At 41.7% G+C, this 20059-nt stretch overlaps 1 protein-coding gene across 1 annotated transcript in view; it reads right to left on the bottom strand.

Moving 5' to 3' along the window:
* fam20cb (FAM20C golgi associated secretory pathway kinase b) overlaps window positions 1-20059 on the bottom strand; it is a 63767-nt gene that overhangs the window by 4170 nt on the left and 39538 nt on the right. The window contains exons 4-8 of the mRNA XM_023298828.3: window positions 9916-10008; window positions 2226-2341; window positions 1477-1657; window positions 1018-1127; window positions 177-258 (exon numbers count right to left, since the gene is read on the bottom strand). Coding sequence (XP_023154596.2) covers window positions 177-258; window positions 1018-1127; window positions 1477-1657; window positions 2226-2341; window positions 9916-10008 — 582 coding nt within the window. The remainder of the gene's footprint in view (window positions 1-176; window positions 259-1017; window positions 1128-1476; window positions 1658-2225; window positions 2342-9915; window positions 10009-20059) is intronic.

Here is a 20059-nt window from a genome sequence, read left to right as displayed (position 1 = left end):
CAAGACCTGCACATGATTTGTTTGTCTTATATGCTGTAATTTGTGTGGATGCACTAATACCATTTAACCATTTAATACAAATTATCATCACATTTCTAAAGCAGCAAACTTATAACTGTCAACTAGCACAATGATCTCTACATTTCAATGTCTTGAATGACAATGTAATGCTTTACCCTCTGCCATTGTCCAGATGGATGATGAAGGTCTCGTTTCCAAACTTTTCGAATGTTTCATAATGGTGACGATCCATGTTTCCTGTGTGGGAATAGAGTTGGCGATTTAGTCAAGCAGAGAACAGAGGTAAAAAAAAAAAAAAACATATATAGAGCACATATCTGAAACCTCAAACCGCCTGATAGGTTTGAATAGCATGTTATCTTTTAAAAACACAAAAAACGCCATTTATCAAAACCATAAACTGTGAAAATAGGAAAAAAAACGAACATAAAACCACCACATTGTCAACTTTCCATTGATCCTTAAATACTCATCTGGGACAAGGTGTTCCTTCAGAAAACTTCACCAAATCTAAACATAAATATATCTATTTCATCAAAATCATTTTATTCTACCTGTCTCATCAAAATTTGCGAATCAAAGTTTTGCCCGCTATCTTAACCTGATCAAACCTTAGGGATGATGAACGTTGAACGTAACCTGAGAACATATTTTCCTCCTAAAATGGATCTTTGTTATATATTACAACTCTTCAATTGTGAATTTAATTTTGTTCATCTTTGCACTCTTGTGTGATACTCTGAGACTTGTTTTATACTTTGACAGAGACATCATGAAAGAGGTTTTCCACTTTATTTGTTACCTCAGACTTTCTGCTTCACATTAGAGGAGGAGTTTAACGCATCACCTGACTACAAAATCACTGTAGTTCCTAATGGTGCTGGCGCCTGCTAGTGACACGGCCCTGAGGTCTGGGAGTGGCAGGTTCAGGTTCGGGTTCGGACACGTTAAATGATCCACCTCGTTGCTCGTTCTGTGCCAGACATCCCGACTCACCCATGAGGAAGTCAAAGATGGTCATGTCCATGATGTCCAGCAGCCGTGTTCCGCTGTCATAAGGTGGAGTCTGTTTGACCTCCTCGCAGTAATCAGGGTCCACCTCCCATCTGAAGAGTTGAAAATTTGCATTATTTTTTGATCTACTAGAAATCATGCATTATGCATCTTTTCCATGAGATGATTTTGGGAAACTGAGCTGCAGGTGTGTCTGTATTTTCTCCTAATCGTAACATGATTGCAAGGAATGTCTCTCTTGCATTAAAAGACCTGTACAGTCAGCTGTGACACATGCATACAGAGTATCTTACCAACCACAGATCTCTTGCTCAGCTCTCAGGAATTATTGCCACAGATAACTGACAGCGAGTGGAACAAATACTCTGTGATAGTAGCTGGACCTAGAGGACTCTACTGCCTCTGTGCAGCACTGACTGAGTGCAGGATCGATTGTCTTACTCTGCCTTCTTGCGTTTGTGGTAGGAGCGCCTCCACGGGTTCCTCCAGGTCTTGCGTTTGGCGAGTGCCAGGTCTGGGAGGAAGGCGGCCAGCGATCCTTCTATCTGGTCTGGTTTACCACACAGAGCGTGCTCAGTGGAGCAGTAGTACGAACACTCTCCGTAGAAACACACGTTGTTGGCTGCGAGTGCGAAAAAGATGTTGCTGTTGCTGCTGCTTTGTTAAACCCACATTCAGATGGATTCTATTACGCCACTCAGCGTTTAAAAAGTGACTACCCTCCTTTTGCCCTTTTGTCATTTACTCCACACATATTTAAAGCCCACTTTTCGCATGATTAAAATTACCCGGGGACATCCACTGACCTGTATTAATTGCTGAGACTGTCAGTAATTTTAATCCTGTGAGAATTTTCCGTGTGTATAATATGTAAAATAAAGTTGCATTGCTAATTAACTGTCATGCTTTGGCACAAGGTAAAGTCCCCTGATAATACTAATCCAATGCAAATGAGTATCTCTGTAATTCAGGCCACAAGACTGGCTTTGCTCTACATTTTGAAAGTGTTAATTTTTGCTGGGCTTTTACTTTTGCAACGTTGCAGACATTGTTGAGGACTTGGCCGTGAAACAGCTGATCTACATGTGTCAAGTATATTTACACTTTTCTTGCCGCAGCAAAGTCTAAATCAGGGCATCTACAGTTTCTCTCTTCTAGATGAGTTTCTGAAAACCAATAAGTAATAATACCTGGTGAAATGAAGAAGGTCCTCCAGAGCTTTTTGTCTCGTGTAACATCTCGGATCTCCTTTGTCATGTTGACCAGCCTGCCGGCCACAGGAGGGACACGACGGAAGTCCAGGATCCTGCAGAAGAGAGACAAAAACAGAGGGGTCATGTTCAGCCTTCAGCAGAAGGTTTCATATTTTGAGGTCTAACTCCCCGTACTGTATGAGGTGAAAGTGTATGTGTTCTAAAAACAATGTGAAGTTAGTTGTTGTTCTTTGGCCTGCTGATTTGGGCGACTGCAGGAGGAGGAGCGGCTATGAAACGTAGCTTGTGGAGGCCATTAAGGTGCTTTAACTCAATTGGCGCAATTTGTGTCAATAATCGAGCCTCCTCAGGGAGAATAATTTAGTAAAATCCAAACAGACAGACGTGATACACATGTTTATAGATTCAGATTGGCTTACAATTTCCCAGAAGGACACCATTTCCATCATAATTTAAAAATAAATCAGCTTAGACACACAAATACCGGCAAAAAGTGACAGACTGAAAACCCCTGAAGCAGGGGATGAATATAAATAAACTGGAGAATCTGCAAAGTGGATTACAGAATCATAAATATATAAGTATTTGTTTCTAAATCAGAGATCAGCCAATTATCGGAACCAATATCCAGCCTTTTTATGATAATTGATACTGTTATTTCTTAAAAACTGATTTAAAAAACTGTTTTTGCTACTTTAGCGATGATCTGCAGTCGTCTGTCTCTAGCTGTGGTCAATCTGATTGGTTACAAGAGCAAGAAACAGCCAATCAGCACTGAAGGAATAAATGTAGAAAAGTTCTTTTTAATTAAACATAAATTAACAACGGTATTTCAGTTTTTGTACTGGAGTTTGTGTTATTCTGAATTTTGTCACCAAGATTTTCCTTGTTATACAAATGTACATTGATCCAGATATTGATTATTAATAATTGGCACCAATCCTGAAAAATCCTATTTGTCAATCCCTTAACCTAAAGTACTGGACAAACTGAAGTTTAGGCCATTATGGTGGTGCAAGATGAACAGTGGAGAGATAACCAAAGTTGTCATAATTGATCTGAAATGTCAGATTTCATGATCAGATTTCCCCATTAAAGTATTGAGGATTCATCCTCTGTTAACCATGAATGTACAAAAAATTCTGACAACCCATCCATTCATTCATCAGCTATACCTGTTCTATCATGTAGAGGGTTGTGAGCGTTGGAGTTTATCACAGCTGACACTGAGCAGGTGTGTTATTCTGAGTTTTGACACCAAGTTTTTCATCTTAACTGTAAATGTATATCATCTAAAAATTGGTCATTGATCTCCATTAATAATAACTGGCATCTGCCCTGAAAAGTCCGTATCGGTTGACCCCTATTGAAGTATTTTTTTTTAAACAAAATCATGTAAATACAAAGCAGAATTACAGGAACTAAAATAAAAACGTAATGCCACAAAGTACTAACTCCTAAAAATGTTGCTTTGTTTCACAGATTTGAGAAAGCATCTTGGAACTCCAACTTAAGAGCTGTGCATCTACTGAACAACCTTGTGCAGAGAGCAGCGACAGGTAGCATCTGTTTGTGCTGCAGAGAGGCTTTTTCACACCAGATGGGTGCTGAACCCACCATCCTTCACTTAGGGGAATCAGTGCTTTATCCGCTGGGCCACTGGTGCAGACGAGTGTACTCTCCTGGTGAAACCACATGTGATTTAATGTCGTTGCCAAAAGGGGGCACTGTGACATAAGTTAGGAGCTGACAGCTGCACCACATGGTGGTAAACCTCCCTGTGGTTTTTATGTGGCTGTGATTCTACATCCCATTTTTAACTTCCACACAGCTTTCTGCTTTAATATATGTGGGTATAAAGAGTTACACCAGTACATTCTTGGCACTTATGTATCTATTCTGTTTTATGCGGCTGTGATGATTTTGTGTCTTTGCATTATATGACTGGTGTTAGTGTTCATATGTATGAATGGAAGATGGAGAGAAAGATTTAATATGGTCGTCTTTCCACTGAAAGATCTTCTTGTGTGCGTGCCACATGCTAGTTTTAAGCATGTGCAGCTCATGCCATCAATACCACCCAACCACAAGATCAGCACGGGCTCTTTAAAAATTGATCCCCCTGACAAGACCTAATGGCCGAGGCCTGGGGGCAGAGAGGCAGACTGAGAGTAAAGATGGAGATGTAGGGATGAGACGAGAGAGACGCCGTGGAGAGACGTGGGGAGGACCAGGTGGAGAAAGAGCCCATCGAACAAATGATGCCATCAAGTAAGCGTGTTGGCGGGCGCAGTGATGCAGACACATACAGTCATGTCTCTTTCCTGCTCGCTGTCAAACAGACAGACGGACGCAGGATGAAGCACCGTGTGGTTCTGTTTGGCCTGCTGGGCCTGGGCCTGCTGCCATGCTAAAGGGAACAGCAAGGACTGGCTTCCTTTATCACTCTCATGCTCTTCCTTCCATCCAATCTCCACTGTGGCCACTTTAAACTTTTATTCAGGGAGGGATTGAAAAATGTACTAAAAGCCCAACAAAAGTGGGAATTCCACATATTACCAGTTGAAAAATGTATAAGACGCCAGTGGGTCTCATCAATTTGGAGCTATATGCTTTAATATTTTAAGGTCACATCCGAGTCTGTACGTCTTTATATCTGCTGACTACTTAAGTGCACTTCCCAGTTAAATCCAATCACATAATTAATGATGCTTAAAGCAGCGTAGCCTATATAGGAGGAGACAGCGTCTGTGTGCACACGGATGCTTTAAAAGAGCCTGTGTGTGTCTGTGGGCCCCCTGGGAGGCAGTGTAGCCTCAGCCTCTGCACCAGCAGCAGCAGCAGCAGCAGCTCTGTGGACAGGCTCTAATTTAGAACAGACAAAATAAGGAAAAAAAATAAAGCGCTGCTTTTGGCAAACCCTGCCTGGCTTATATTTAGAATGGGCACAGGGCCTTTCATGCCTTTGGTTTCCTCCTCTTCCCCTTAACCCACACATATGCTGGAGTGTGTTTTCATGTGTGTGTGTGTGTGTGTGTGTGTGTGTGTACAGAGGAGGACCAGATGTGTAGCAGACTGGTGAGGAGCGCCGCTGCTAATGCAATTGCTGATGAACTGTGTTATTGTGCCTGAAGCCAAAGCAGGATTCAACATGACTACCCTTTGTGGCCCCATTGTGTGTGTGTGTGTGTGTGTGTGTGTGTGTGTGTGTGTGTGACCTCGGTATCATCTTGTGTCAGTACAGACAAACACCAGCGTAACAACACACAGCCACAGTGACGTCGGCTCGACTTTAAAGGCAGTGAGAACTCACGGCTCGATCAGAGAGCCTCGTGAGGATTCCTCTTTTCATTAGAGTCTCTCCGGCAGGCAGGCCGGCCATAAAGTGTTAGCCTTGTAAAGGCAGCAAAGTCAGAGAGCGTGGTGGTTAGCTAAGCAAGGAGGCTGCAGTCATTGTTCAGTCAGATGCCAGCTGCGGGAGGGCGGCATTCATTCTCTATGACTCATGGCCTCTTGGAGCTCAGCCTCCACAGTACGGGTCCGGCTCACACCGCTCGCTGGCTCTGAAGAAAAGATGAGCTCCGGAGCAGCGATAGGGAGAACGCGGAAGGATGGACAGAAAACAAAAAAAAAAAACCTAAGCCTGCAGCCATGCCTGCATGCAGACACACATATACTTGACGTGGATTGCTGTACATGGCGGGACCTGATCTTAATCCTGAACTAACATGGATGTCAACCTTAATCTGAAGTCTGGGATATTTTCTAACCTTAAAGAATTGGCAAAACTGCAACATTTTTTATCTCTTTATCCTCTGCTATTCTGCTAAATGTGGCCACATTATGCTAATTGAGCAATTATGTAAGAGAATTCATGCATTAATTAACGGGACTTCACATACAATATTGAAAATGTGAATACAAACACATATCTTAAAGCGCTATTTTGAGACAGTGGGATCCGTGTGTGGTGCTCTCTTTCAGATCGGCGCTCCTCCCAGGTGGTTAATGAGCTGACACGAGGACTGGCAAATTAGCAATCAGGGAGGAACAAAAACCTGCAGGACGTTGGCCCTCAAGGATGGAAAAAAGAACTACTTGGAAGCTTTGAGCAGATTCAAGAACAACGTTTCCCCCACCCCCCCTTATTGAGAGTGTTTTTAGCAACGGGGCTGTTTCTGGGTTTCGGTGCTCAAGGCCAAACACCCACTGCTGCCCCTGAAAGGACTGATCTTTTAATAGCTAATTCTTTGAATGTTTTTTTAAGTTAAACTCGGAGTTCTTCTCGTTTGTAACAAGTCCTTTCCTGGTTTTAAACGTCTTCCACACATGATAGTGTTGAACATAAGAAGCGTGGTTCTTCATAAAAAAGTGCATCTATTTCTGCCATCACTTTAAGAATCTCTCTTATGGTTGTCGTGGGTACATTTTTATGATTAAATCCTTATTTTAGTCCATTTCATTCATAGTTTGATGATTATTTATGTCCCCATAAAGCTTAATGCTATGTATTCAATAGTAATTTCAGAGTGGTGAGGTGGTCAGTGGACTTTCTATGTGGAGGTTGTATGTTCTCCATGTGTCTGTGTGGGTTTTATCTGGGTTCTCCCTCTTTGTTCCACAGTCCAAACACAAGTATGATGGATTAATTGGTGATTTTGAATTGGCTGTAAGTGGCTGGCAATGAAACCCGATCAACATCAGCTCAGATGAGCTCCAGCTCCCATCTACAAGGTGAAGCAGGTATAGCACAGAGATGGTTGGAAAACTTTAATTTCTTTCCTGATACAGCTTTAAATGCCACATTACTGGAGCAACTTAGATATTTGACAACTAAAAGGGTCTAAAAATGGACAAAAAGCCTCTTCATCTGGTATTTCAATGTTCATTTCTAACTGAAAACTGGCTCATATTCAATCTGAAGACTTGTTTCAACCAGCTAAAATGCTATTACAGCATCAATGTGTCCCTAAACACAAATTTGTTTCATCATTGTTCTCATTTCTTCAGTTGTCGGCATAAAGAGAGATAACATTTATTAGTGCAAAGGTATTTCTCAAAAGTCATATTGCACAAGTAGGTAAAATATGCACAAAGATGTCATTTCAATGCATGTTTCACATAAAATATCAAAACTATGGAGCTATATAGGCTGCCAACAACAAATTTTCCAAGACATCTTAATAGCAACAGTTACATACACCAATGTACAATAAAATGAACATGCAAAACTACTTAAGTTCGACTATTACAAAGGCAGAAGGTGCGTGCTGCCTTTCATGTATGAGCAGAATTATATTGTCGTGTGTTCTTATCTGCAGCTGCTGGTTAGTGGTTAGCTCAGTAAGTGAGAACACAGGTTAGCAATGAAACGCTTGTGGGTGTGATCCTTTCCTGGAGAACCGACTTTCTCGCTGCTACCACTTGCGAGCTGCAACTGCAGGTGAAATATGGTCTAAATGTGAAAAACAAACTATATTCTCAACCTTTTCTGAATGTGTTTTCACGCTCTATAACAGCTGCAACTAGCATAACATCCCTGAATCATTGTGGGTAATGAAGGCACAAGGTATTGACAAGGAAGAAGAATATAAGGAAGAAAAAATACAATATCTCAGATTTTGCAGCATTGATTTTTGTTTCTTTTTTAGTCTGTCCATTGTGAGCCGAACAATGACAAAGCAGCTCGTTTGTAAAAACCAGCGGCATCACAGTAAACGTGTGTGCTTCACGTGCAAAAAGTTGCCGAAATAGGCGTCTATTTTTGAAACTAAAAGCAGCATTGCAAGCATCGCTCACAGACACGTCATATTTTTAACCTACAAACAGCAATAAATAGTAATAAGTAAAGTTGCTGCTTGCTGTCTCTGTTTTGTGACTCTGGAGTTGTTTTAAATGTATTTCTGGGCACTTGCTCCTTCTTAAAGCTCATGTTCAGTTCAGTCATTATTAAGATCTCATATGGGCGGTTTTGGTTGCAGCAGATAGATAAAGATGTAAGAAACCACAACAACAACACAATACAGACTACAAGTGTGGGTGAGGCCTCAGCCCTGTGGAGCAAGTTATGGAAAAGTCGACAGTAGTCCTGTCATCTGCTTTATAGGGGGAAGTGCGGTTTTCAATCGGCCAAAAAACTCCCACATCACAATGCGACAAGCTAATTTTCCAAACACAATATACTACACACACACACACACACACACACACATATACACACATATCAGTAGTGGAATTTAATTAAGTACATTTACTTAAGTATTGCACTAAAGTTTGTATTGCCATGTTATGCCACTTTATAAATCTACTCCACTCCGTCTCACAGGGAAATATTGTTCTTTCTACTTCACTGCATTTATCTGACAGCCGTAGTTACTATTAAAATGAAGACTTTACACAACAGGCCCTTAAAAAATACAACACATCGTTAAAGATTAAACCAGTGGTTTCTGTTTTTGTTTCCTCATTCTGACATTTTACAAAAAGCACCGTACAGTCAGTCACATTTCAGATATCTGAGTTGTTAACATTTCCATCCAATAGTGATTTTTTTTCCCCTCTAAACTTTTCACAGGGTGTCATTTCAAATGATCCAATATGTCATCCAAAATCAAAGATTAGAGGAAAAGTCTAAAAACCTGAAAACAGAGTCTTTCGTATTATTTCATTAATCATGTTTGGAGCTTTCAGCTTTATGTGCTGTCCCAGTTTATAAAACTGGATATAAAGTGGTTCAAACCTGCAGCAGCTACAACAGGAACACGCTGCTGACACATTGATGCTACTATTAATAATCTAATGATGCCATATGTAACCAGAAAAGCACTCAGAGATCACAATACTCTGCCAAGGCTGCTCAGTCGTTGTATCATTTCCAACAGATGAAATCTTGAAAAAATTAGTGGCAGAAATCACGGCACCCTCAAATGTGGTCATTTAATATAGATGTACCCACAAACAAAATGACCTTGCACTGAGTACAGCCGTGTCTTATGCATGTGTACATTACGTACGGATACTGAATCGCGTGACCTAAATATGTAGCAGGCGGCGGGAATTGATGGGATTCAGAAACACATTCAACAATTTAATCAATTGTTCCTTGTATGATTTTCAATGGATAAGTCCCGATAAGTCTGCAGCAGTGGATTTGCAGTAATCATGTGATCGTCAGCAGGCAGCTAACATAGTGTTCGCTTATTGTTATAGTTACAGTGACAATGTGACGCTATCTTGTAATGATGCAGAAATCTTTAACAAATCCGTGGATCCAGACTATAAGCTGCATCACTGCCAAAATCTAATGAGGTGGTCCTTGTGTCATTTCTGACCTTCCCTGAAAATTTCATTCAAATCCGTTAGTCCATTTCTGAGTAATGTTTCGTACAGACAGACAAACAGACAAACGTATGCCAGTCATCACATAACTCTGTCCTCCCTTGGCGAAGTAATAATATATCAGTCAGAGGGACAAAATCGGTACTTTTACTTTCATACTTTCACTACATTGTTCTGCTTATATATTTTTATTCAAGTAGGACTTTTATGCAGGACTTTTCTTGTAATCGACTATATTTTACATTAATGTGGGGCTTTTACAAAGGACCTGACTACATTTTCCACTACTGACACACCTGAACACTGCAACATGCTAGTTTCCACCTACTTGTCCAGATGAAAGGCTGCAATCTCAGCGTTGTGTCTCTCAAAGTCAGAGAAGTAGAAGAAGTCTGGAGGGGTTTCCTGCTCCCGGGTCTGCCTGCAAGAACACCACACAAAAACAGTTCAGTTAGCCGATAGATCAGGTCTAAACTTCATGTACAGCCATTCGGCAACATGCAACCTGTTTGACACTTGGTGCAGATGGTTGAGCATTAACATGGAAGCAATTTTAATAACACGACTCACACATCTGGATGCATAATTAGCAAAACAACGGACATAATGAAATGGAAAATTACATATCACAGTGCTGGATCGGTGAACTTCACATGTCCACAGATGTCTCATTCCACAGCAGCGGCAGCCTACTCAGTGATAAAACACTCTGGCTTTACACCTGTGTACCTAATACCATGAACAGCATTTGTGAGCAATAACCAACACACAATAAACGAGTGTCCTTGCCTCACAAAAAGGGCCTTCGTCTGAGTTACTGTGGGTGTTTTGTGGGGCAGCTGGGAGAAAGGGACAATCCAAGGTCAAAGACTTCCTCCTGAAGCATCCTCTCCTGTTCTCTGGTCTGTACCTATTTCTGTCCGGCTCTGATCCTTCCCCAAAAAACTGCTTTCCACACACATTCGGCCTTAAAGCTCTTACTGGAGGGAAAAGAAGCTCTTAAAGGCTTAAATCCCAGAGCTGATGGAACATGGGCCAGGATGGAGCGGGACAGACAGGATGGCCAGGGGTAAAAAGGCGAAGTCAAAGGAAGTGGAGGTGAAAAGACTCCTTTAGAAGGTGCTGGGTATAGAAAATATGCTAATATCTTTGAAGAACACAAAGGGGGCAGCACAGTCCATCATCAACTCAGTCTTTTCTACAGAGGAGCTGCATATTTTAGTTATTTCTCCTTTTATACACACACTGCCTTCTCTTTGCTTTTTTCATTGACAACAGTAAATACTTTCCAGGAAGGCAGCTGAGTGTAATGATTTGGACTGCAGCCTCTACCATTTCTACTTCAGCTAGTTGAGGGAGGATGAGAAGAATGGAAACTATCTTGGCAACTTCTCTCTTTCTCCCCTTCTCTCTCTCTCTATTCCCTCTGGACGCCTCTCTCTGTTTATTTCGCTCAAAATCCTCTATCTCACCTCCTCTGCTTCACTGCTCTCCCTCACGCCGAATTGTTTTCTCGTTTTTTTTTTCTTCTTTTTTTTTCTTGTGCATCCGCGGCTTAATTCTTTATATCTGTCTGAATCTCCCTCTTTTTCTCCCTCCGTTCCATCCGTCACTCCCTTCCTCAGCTGGCTGGCTGATTGTAACTCCACAGCTGCGTGGCTGACATATGCACCAGTCATTAACTAACCCAACACGGAGCCCAGAAACACACTCATCCGCTGAAAATTCCCCAATTTCCTCCTCTCTTTGTCACTTTTTCTCTAATCTTTCTCCATCTCCCGGCGTACATTTGACAGACAGCCACATGCAGATGGGTGGCCAAGTTCGACCCAAGTAAAAGTTTGATGTTAAATTCAGCTTTTGGGGCATTGTTTTGGGCTTGCCAAACAATGTTTAACTCTTCAGCGTCTATATTCAGGACCAGAGTTTACTATGAGGAGTGTATAATGGTGATCAAATCCGCCTTTTTCCATTTCTCACTCTCAGTTTCCTCCTCCTGAGCGGTCACTGAGGCTCTGCCAGTAAAAGGCCGAGCGCTGTCTGTTGATCGTATCTCTGTCTTCTTCTGGATGGCCTCGCTTCAGGGACACGGCTCGCGCTCCACATCAAGGAAAAATGATACTGACTTTGAAAACAGAGAGTGGTGTCTATTTACACCAGCGCTGCTCGGCCTCGCAGCAGGACAATATCATTCACAACGACGCATGAGGCGACTACGGCTGTTTTATCAACGGGGACAGTCAGTTGCTTAATTTATTTCCTGCCAAACCAGAGGAAAATTAGTCTTGGATGAATAAATCAGTGAATATCTTTTGGAGGCTATAATAAATGACATTCGGGATAAACATTTGGAAGTGAAGTAAGACATGGAAGGATTAAAGCTGCAATTCGACTCATTTGGTGGAACAATGTGGAAGACATGAAACAAAATGTTTTTTTGTTTCATCAGTGTGTTTTTGTTTTTGGCTGTGACAGAAGCTGGGTCATGGCAATTTAGAAAGAAATAATTGGCGGATATTATTGGGAAATATGCCGTGTTTTTTTTGTTTTTGTTTTTGTCTTTTTAACCAAGAACTGAAGGATAAGCTTGAAACCACTCTAATGTCTGCAGTCCAGCAGCCAGTTAGCTTAGCTTAGCATAAAGAAGGAAACAGGGACAAAAAAACCTGCAACAGTACTTCACTGGTGGCTGAAACATCTTCTCAACCTGGGCTTCTTCCCATTAAAAGGTTTGTTTTATCTTTATACAAGTCAAGGCTCAAAGGACTGTGTGTACTATAGCCGTAAATTTGTAAATTCTGATATTGGCCAATATAAAATATATACAAAACTTGACCAGACTTGATTAGGCCCCGGAAAGGAAGAAGCAGAGGAAGACATCAAGTCTAAAGAGTAGAGCAATCATATGATACAATTCCACATTAGACACTTTACAGAAATATTTAATGTTATTAGATGTGCTAATATATACGCTGATCAGCCACAACATTAAAACTACTGAAAGGTGAACTAATAAATGTTGACCATCTGGTTGATCACCTTTGATTATTTGGTTACAGTGCAATGTTCTCCTGGGAGACATTGCATCCTGGCATTCACGTGGATCTTACTCTGATATAAATCACACGCAAATGGTGATGATACTCCTCAATGCTAGGGGCTTCTCCCAGCAGGACACCGGGCCACGCTTCAATGAAAAAACTGCTCTGAAATGGCTCAAGGAACACAATGAAGAGCTACAAGGCCAATCTAAATATGGTTATTGGTTAATAAAAAACCCATATTGGTCAACTATTAATTTTTTGTTCTGAAATGCTGACAAGCATGGAGATAAAAATATACTATAATGATAATATGACAAAATACACATAAAAACAAAGAAAGCAAATTTTCCAGCACTGACTGCGATGGTTAAAAAATAATCTGTCGGAGTTCACAGGAGAAAAAATACCACAGACAAAATGTCTGATAGAGGAGCTCTAGCTTGCCAGTATTTCATGACCGTGCTGACCGTACAGGAGCGTAGTCATGGAGATTCGTCGGAGGATAAGAATGAGCAAACATTCTAGTGCAATGATTCATGGTCACTCGACCTTAAAGAAACCCACAAGAATACTTCACACAGCCCCACTACATTGCTCTGTCTGTATAGGGGAAGATACCACAATAAGCTGCTTTATTCATGAGCTGCAATATGCACCGACTCCGTGATAGGTGCACATGCTTTATGCCGCTGCTTCTCTATGCGAATGACAGTACGAGTGAACAGCATGTGAACAGAGGCATGTGTTTGCATTTGAGATAAATTTCTCTGCTTGTGGCCCCAGCTTGAAATGTGGCTGCACTGACGCTCTCCTCTGCTCGCCGAATGCCAGCCAGGAAGCAGGAAGGCTGGATAATTACCATGATCCACAACCAATTCAAATGTCAATAAAGTTATTTAAAGCACGGCATTACGGCCCCCACAGACTGAGAGAGGAGAAGTAAAAAGAGTGAAGAGGGCAAGAAAGGAGAAGAGAAAAAGCGTGACCAAAAAAAAAAAAGGCACTGAAGTTAAATTGGTAGATTAATGGGGATAGTGCAGAGGACAGGCAACAGTCCATGTCTCTCAGTGTTGTTTGAACTAACAGATACGCAGCTGTTCTGCATTATGTAACATTAGGTTTGAACCTTCTAACAGCAGCACCTGTGTTCTGGAAAATCTGAGCGTGTTCTGATCAAGCAAACCATTAGGGGCACGTTGTTACGAGGAAGCTGTACCGAACGGTGGAGGAAACATACATAAATGCATGACCACATAATAAAGTCTATAAATGTTTGAGTACACAGTATGCACTAAGCTCCGAGAAAACAGGCAGGAGGGCAGAGATGCTGGTTTCTCAAGAGCTACTGGTCCCTTTCACTTTGAACCGCCTGGTTGAGCTTAACCTTTAAAATATTTACTAATCCACAGCGGATTTATGCGGAATGAAAAGTAGATATCTCTTGCCAGGCTGCCAGATGAAGCCAAAATTTATTTTTCTCCTCGGCCAGGAAAAAGATTTTTACTAGATAGGACTTGTCAGAGTGACTGTAGCTGACTGTCTACATCGACTTTAGGTCCTTTATCATTAGCGGCAGGTGAGACGCGCTGAGCCGAGCGTGCCCAGTGCGACCCTGGCCCCGCTGTAAACACATAGTTTACACTGGGTGGCCAGACAGTTTCTTGGCTCCGCTCTGCACTCCGAGAGGCCCCGGAGGTCCATCAGCAAACACACAGCGGCGTGAAAATATAACGGCGAAAGAGAGCGCTGCATCTGGAAAGTCTACCTGTGCATACAAGCTGACCTCTGCAACACCCGCAGGAGAGACGGGGGAAAGGCGGGGTAATAAGGAAGAGGCATTTCCTTTCGCCCTGTTACTGACATCAAGCTGGAAAAAGCTGCAGAATAAAAATACACTCCTCAGATTAACTCTGGAAAGTCGGGGGACTCTCCTGCTTAAAATGAAGACTCGAAACTGAAATACACACTCATTCGCAGACAAAGTTGAGCATTAGATCTCATGTCCTGTATAATATTAACCCTCTAAACCCCAAACAGGATTTATTTGCTTCTGTCACATTTTTACTCAATGTGGTGTCATTTTTCACTGCAATATAAAATCGTACACCTCCACTGAAACAGCACAACCGTGGCAAGAAGTAGAGAGAACTCAAAAATGAAAGTTTAATTTTTTTTTCATTATTTAGTTTCCAAAAACAAACAAACAAAAAAACTGGAATCAATGTGTACAACATTGCCAATAGGTGCTACCAGCTCTGGAAAACATTCTGACCATACAGAATACAGATATTTCACTACTTGCATTTTTAATTTGTCTCCATGCTTATCTGCTTTGTGTAAACACAGTATGGAGTTCAGCCCAGTTCAGCCAAAAAGTTCCTGAATTTTTCTCGCATGACTATTGGTCACAGCTGAAGCCCTCATGAATTCAAGGTTGCACCAAGAGTCGCAAAATTTTTTGTGTTTTACAGAATTTGGTTCGAGCAAACGCTTCAGTTTTTGCAAATTTTTAAGTAGGATATGTACAATGAAATGATTCTGATGAAACATCACAATTTCAAGCATTTTCCCAACAGAATGGCATGTCACGCTAGTTCAAGGACTGTCAGGAATTTTTAGGGAGTTACTACAGTTACTTGTTCTTATAAATGGTATCATTTTGGCAACTTTTAAAAATATTGCTGTGAAAACAGTACTTGTAGGGGTTCAGATGCTTAACGCAAACCTCTGTAGATTCAGCACGAGTCTGAACGGTCACAATCGGGGTGCAGCGGATCACAAAGCTCACAGTTCAGATTGTGTCACAGCTCTGAGTCACAGATCAGATCATGAAAGATTCACAGACAGAAAGTGTGGGAGACAAACACCGCCACGGCTGTCACCGTCGGCTGCTTTTATCATGCCGTGTTTCTGTGAACACACAACTGCTTTGTGTTGTATGTTGTCACTGCGACTCAGCATTGAGAATTTGGGAATTACTCCTTGCAGATGAGAAGGTATGTTTCGAGTGCCGGAAGTCTGTTTGTCTGTAAGCAGGATGATGCATAAACTGTCAGTCTAAACAGTAAGAAACTTGGTGGAGAGGAGCACAGCTTCTTCCATAGAGGCAGCAACACACGCACCATGGGCTTAGATATTACAGCTTTAATTACATTTCCCATAATGCAACCCGAAACCATCTTCTTATAGATTACCTCTGCCTGGTAAATACTCATCTCTATCAAATCGTATGTGCCAGTTTTTAACACAGGCTTGGAGCTGCAGAACAAATTCGCTTCACTTATAACTATATATATCTGTCAGTTATTGGAGCGTTCCTTTAACTCCCCCTGCTAAGAGAAATTGCCACTATTAACATGCAAAAAAGTTACAAAAGCATGGCTGCTTGTCTATTTTTTTCATTTTATTTTCAAATATTTAATTCCAAATATGTACAAAATGTTCTTTCTCTGTAAATGCACCCTCAGTTTTGCGCTTCTGGGTGCTCACACCCCAAATCCATGTTTTAAGACATCAGCAAATCATCCCAGTGGCTCAAAATCATTCATTATGGAGGAGAATTCCAAGGATGTGACAGTCCAAATTATGCACAAAGCCTTTCACTGTGAATTCCTTCCTCAAAACTCATTATACACGCTCTATTTTATTCTTTATTTTTTTCACTTTTCATGTTTTTCTTGTTTCGGCTCCTCACTCTGGAACAATCCTTGTGACTGAGCTGTATTATGGAAACAAAACATCACGAAAATGTTGTTTCATTTGACTTTACAAGAAGAGTGAATATCTCCACCGTGTCACTATGAATTTGGATGAAGCAGAGAGGATATTTTATGTAGTTTCAAAGTCAAACAGCCAATCGATCACCATAAGCCTATAGCTATGGTCGTAGGCCAAACCATGGAGGGGAAGCAGAGCGGAGGAGTAAAAAAGATACGCTGTAAAATATAAAAGGACAAGGGCATCTTCCAGCCCCAGCGGGTTCCCACCAAAGGGCTGACTCCACACACTTGTCACACATCATCCGTCAAACCCACGGGCATGGCAAAGTGAGTGCACAAAACTTACACATCTATACACAAACACAGAAGCATGCCGCACGCACACACACACACACACACACAGAAAGAGGAGTTTTTCTAAACCTCAAGAGGGAGGTGTTGAGTTGCAAGGTGGCAGGTAAGCTTTAAATGCATACAGGTAAGATAGCAAATCCCATTTATGGGTTGGAAAATTAAGAGGACCATAGGGAGAGTGGAGATGAGAGGAGGCGGTACATTGTTTTATCTCAAGCATAATGCGTGTGAAAGCTGACCTTTGGAGCAATGACATTTGATAAATTGAGAAAAAAAAAAGCCTTTTACCGGCATATGAGACAGGCATACCTGCATGTTTGCATCTGACGATACGTGTTGCTGTTTACTGGCCTTTTGCCGCTATAACCCTCCGCTGTAATCTTACGTCTGCGATGAGGATTTGGTGTGCAAACGCGAAGCCGTGACAGGTTATTTTGTATGACTAAGTGCTGTGTGGGTGGCACACGGAGATGACATTTTCTGTATGTGATGAGAGCATATGCAAGAAAGAAAGAAAGAAAGAAAGAAAACATATCTATACTCCTTTTCCTGAAGGAAACAGTGAGAGATGGAAAGAAAGAATATAATAAGTACAAAATTAGGGTATGAACAAAATAATTAAACAAAGTTCAGATGAAGAAAGAAAGAAAGAAAGAAAGAAAGAAAGAAAGGACACAACTTCCTCACCTAGGCAACATTACAACACTGTAAACTAATTGTTTTCAAATTCATTTAAAAGCTTTATTTGTTATGACTATGTGATTCCTCAGTGAAAGGCCCTCATATATCCTCTACCAGTCCAGTAGAGTTTAAGAGTTGAATGCAGGCTTGTTCCCCACACGCCAAACTTCCCACTGAAAATCCTACAGAATACTTTTAAAGACCTGACAACAGTCAGTAAAAAAAAAAGACACAATCTGATTTCAGGCCAAAAATATCAGCCTTCAAAAACCTCATAAAGTCAGACCTTATAGCGCGTACAGGCATAATGAGTCGGGTAGTAAAAAAAAATCACCCAAGGTTTTTTTAACTAGCACACCACAAACACCCAAGGGCTCTCTAAATAACCTTCACACCGTGATCCAGGTGTGTGCGCGGCTTCGGTTGTGTGTGTGTGTGTGTGTGTGTGTGTGTGTCGCAGTTTTCCAAGTGTGATGGCTGTCATAGCTCCCCAGGCACTGCAGTGCTCTTCATCCTCCTCCTTCTCCTCGACTCCCTTCAGATCGCAGGCCTGACACACAGAGAGACAGCTATTTCCTTCTAGCAAAGCTCGCTCTACCTCCCTCTCTTCGACATATTAACACACACGCATAGATGAGTGCACGCACACACACATTTCAGATAGACACATTAGAACCTGGCAGATACTGGATGCTCGAGATAAAAATTCAAATATCGATATATATAATCTGATAGTCTGTATATATACACCGATATGCTGCTACATTGAAACCACCTCCTGCCTCATACTGTGAAGATCCAACTCGTGGCAATGTGACTTATTGGGCCATAGACATTGGAAATTTGAAGATGTTCTCTGTTTTGCTAGGACGTTAGCAGTGGATCCTTTGGTTCCTATTGGGTACACTGTGGGTCACCGCCAGTCGAAAAACCAAACTGTTCACCTTCAAATTTGGACACCGGTAAATGGTCTGCACTTGCCTGGAGCGTTCCTACCTTAGTGTTACTCAAAGTGCTTTACAATGTGTTTCTCATTCACCCATTCACATACACATTCACATACCAATGTCGACAGAGAGGATCGAACCGTCAACCTTGTGAATGGCGGAAAACCTGCTTTATCACCGGAGCCACAGTTAGTTAACCAGTTTGGGCTCTTAGCTGGTGCGAAAAGCCGGTGTCATGGCAGCAGCAGCACATGCATTGAATTTCTAGCAATGGATTTCACAAAACTAGTTAGCAACTTACCGCAAAGTCACCGCTTGACTCCGCACTGCACGCTGCTACATGCGCTGCAGACAGTACCGAGTGCATTCTAAACAACACAGTTGCTGCTCTGCTGCACGGACAAACTATGTGATGACATCTATTCTTTACTAACCCCAGCATCACCACAACATACACACCAACACTGGTATGTCTTGTAAAGGCCAAAAAAAGGAATAAAATTGGCTAAATGATGTATCGGTGCAGCTCTAAGGCACATGAGGATAGACAAGCAGAATGAAACAAACAGAGAGCCACAAATAAGCATATATAGGCTGCATAGGAAAACAGACACACACACTTTCACACTGGCATGTGATGAAAGTAGAGGTAGCATATTGACAAAGAGGGCAATGCTCAAAGCACCATTACATCCTGACTCCTGCATCAAAATGAGCTATTCTCCATAGAAAACAGCTATATAATTCATTATAAATGTACCCTCCTTTTGAGACCAATTCATAGACATGCCCATGATTCACATACATCACATTGACTATGAATAAAGATAATGTCAATATAATGAATTATGCATTAGAGATGATTTTTTTTAAGAAACTACGTCCCGCTCTGAGTTTAGCTTCTGTGTCCTCGGGGCCAGCACCATGTAAATGCAGTCAGCCTGAATAAATAGCCAACGCCTTCAAAACACAACAGACTGCTTTTTTTTTATTCTTTTTCTTTTTTTCTTTCTTTCTGGAGCCACTTCAAAGAGGCCTGTGCTTTAGCAAAGAACAGTCCTAAATGAAAATCACTGAGCAAAACACAGCTATTAGAGGTTTAGCGCGTGGCAAGACACCATGAAGAGCGTTAGCTGTGAGAGGAGGAGGAGGGAAGCACTAGAAAGGCGTTCAACTAGAGTGCTACTGAGAGGCTTTTTAGATGATGGCAAGAGACAAGGGACAGAAAGGTGAAATGTGTGCACTATTAGCTTAAGGACTTCCATTGTCATTATCTTTGCATTAATCCTTTATAGAGAGGCATACCTACAAGCATGCACGCAGAGGCAGAGTGCAGGGTAATATTCCCTGATCTAGCGTGCTACATGCAGCCGCCTCTTCCTCTCCTGCTGCCTGAGCTTTTGTCATGTCATCCTGTAAATATCCCGGGCAGATAAACCGGCCGTAAAGATGAAGCCATCATCTCAACATAATCTGAGACAGATATACCACTGCCTCTGACAGCAGGCTCCATGTCCTTATCGGTGCAGGATGCCTCCTCCCAACAGTGCACGTCCTAATACAGCACCACCTCTTATCTCAGCACCTCTATCTCGCTTCCGTCTCCCCGAGTCTTTCTTATGAGAGAAAAAAAAAAAGCAACATCTAGGGCCTCCGCTTCTCTCTCCATCTGGATCTACTGCTTACAGGAGATAGTTGGTGTTTGTGGCATCGCCGGACACACAGCA

Source organism: Amphiprion ocellaris, chromosome 18 (assembly GCF_022539595.1).
Source record: "Amphiprion ocellaris isolate individual 3 ecotype Okinawa chromosome 18, ASM2253959v1, whole genome shotgun sequence".
NCBI classification, from domain to species: Eukaryota; Metazoa; Chordata; class Actinopteri; family Pomacentridae; genus Amphiprion; species Amphiprion ocellaris.
The sequence above is the reverse complement of the archived record's forward strand: the minus strand, read 5'-3'. Positions and strand labels throughout refer to the sequence as shown.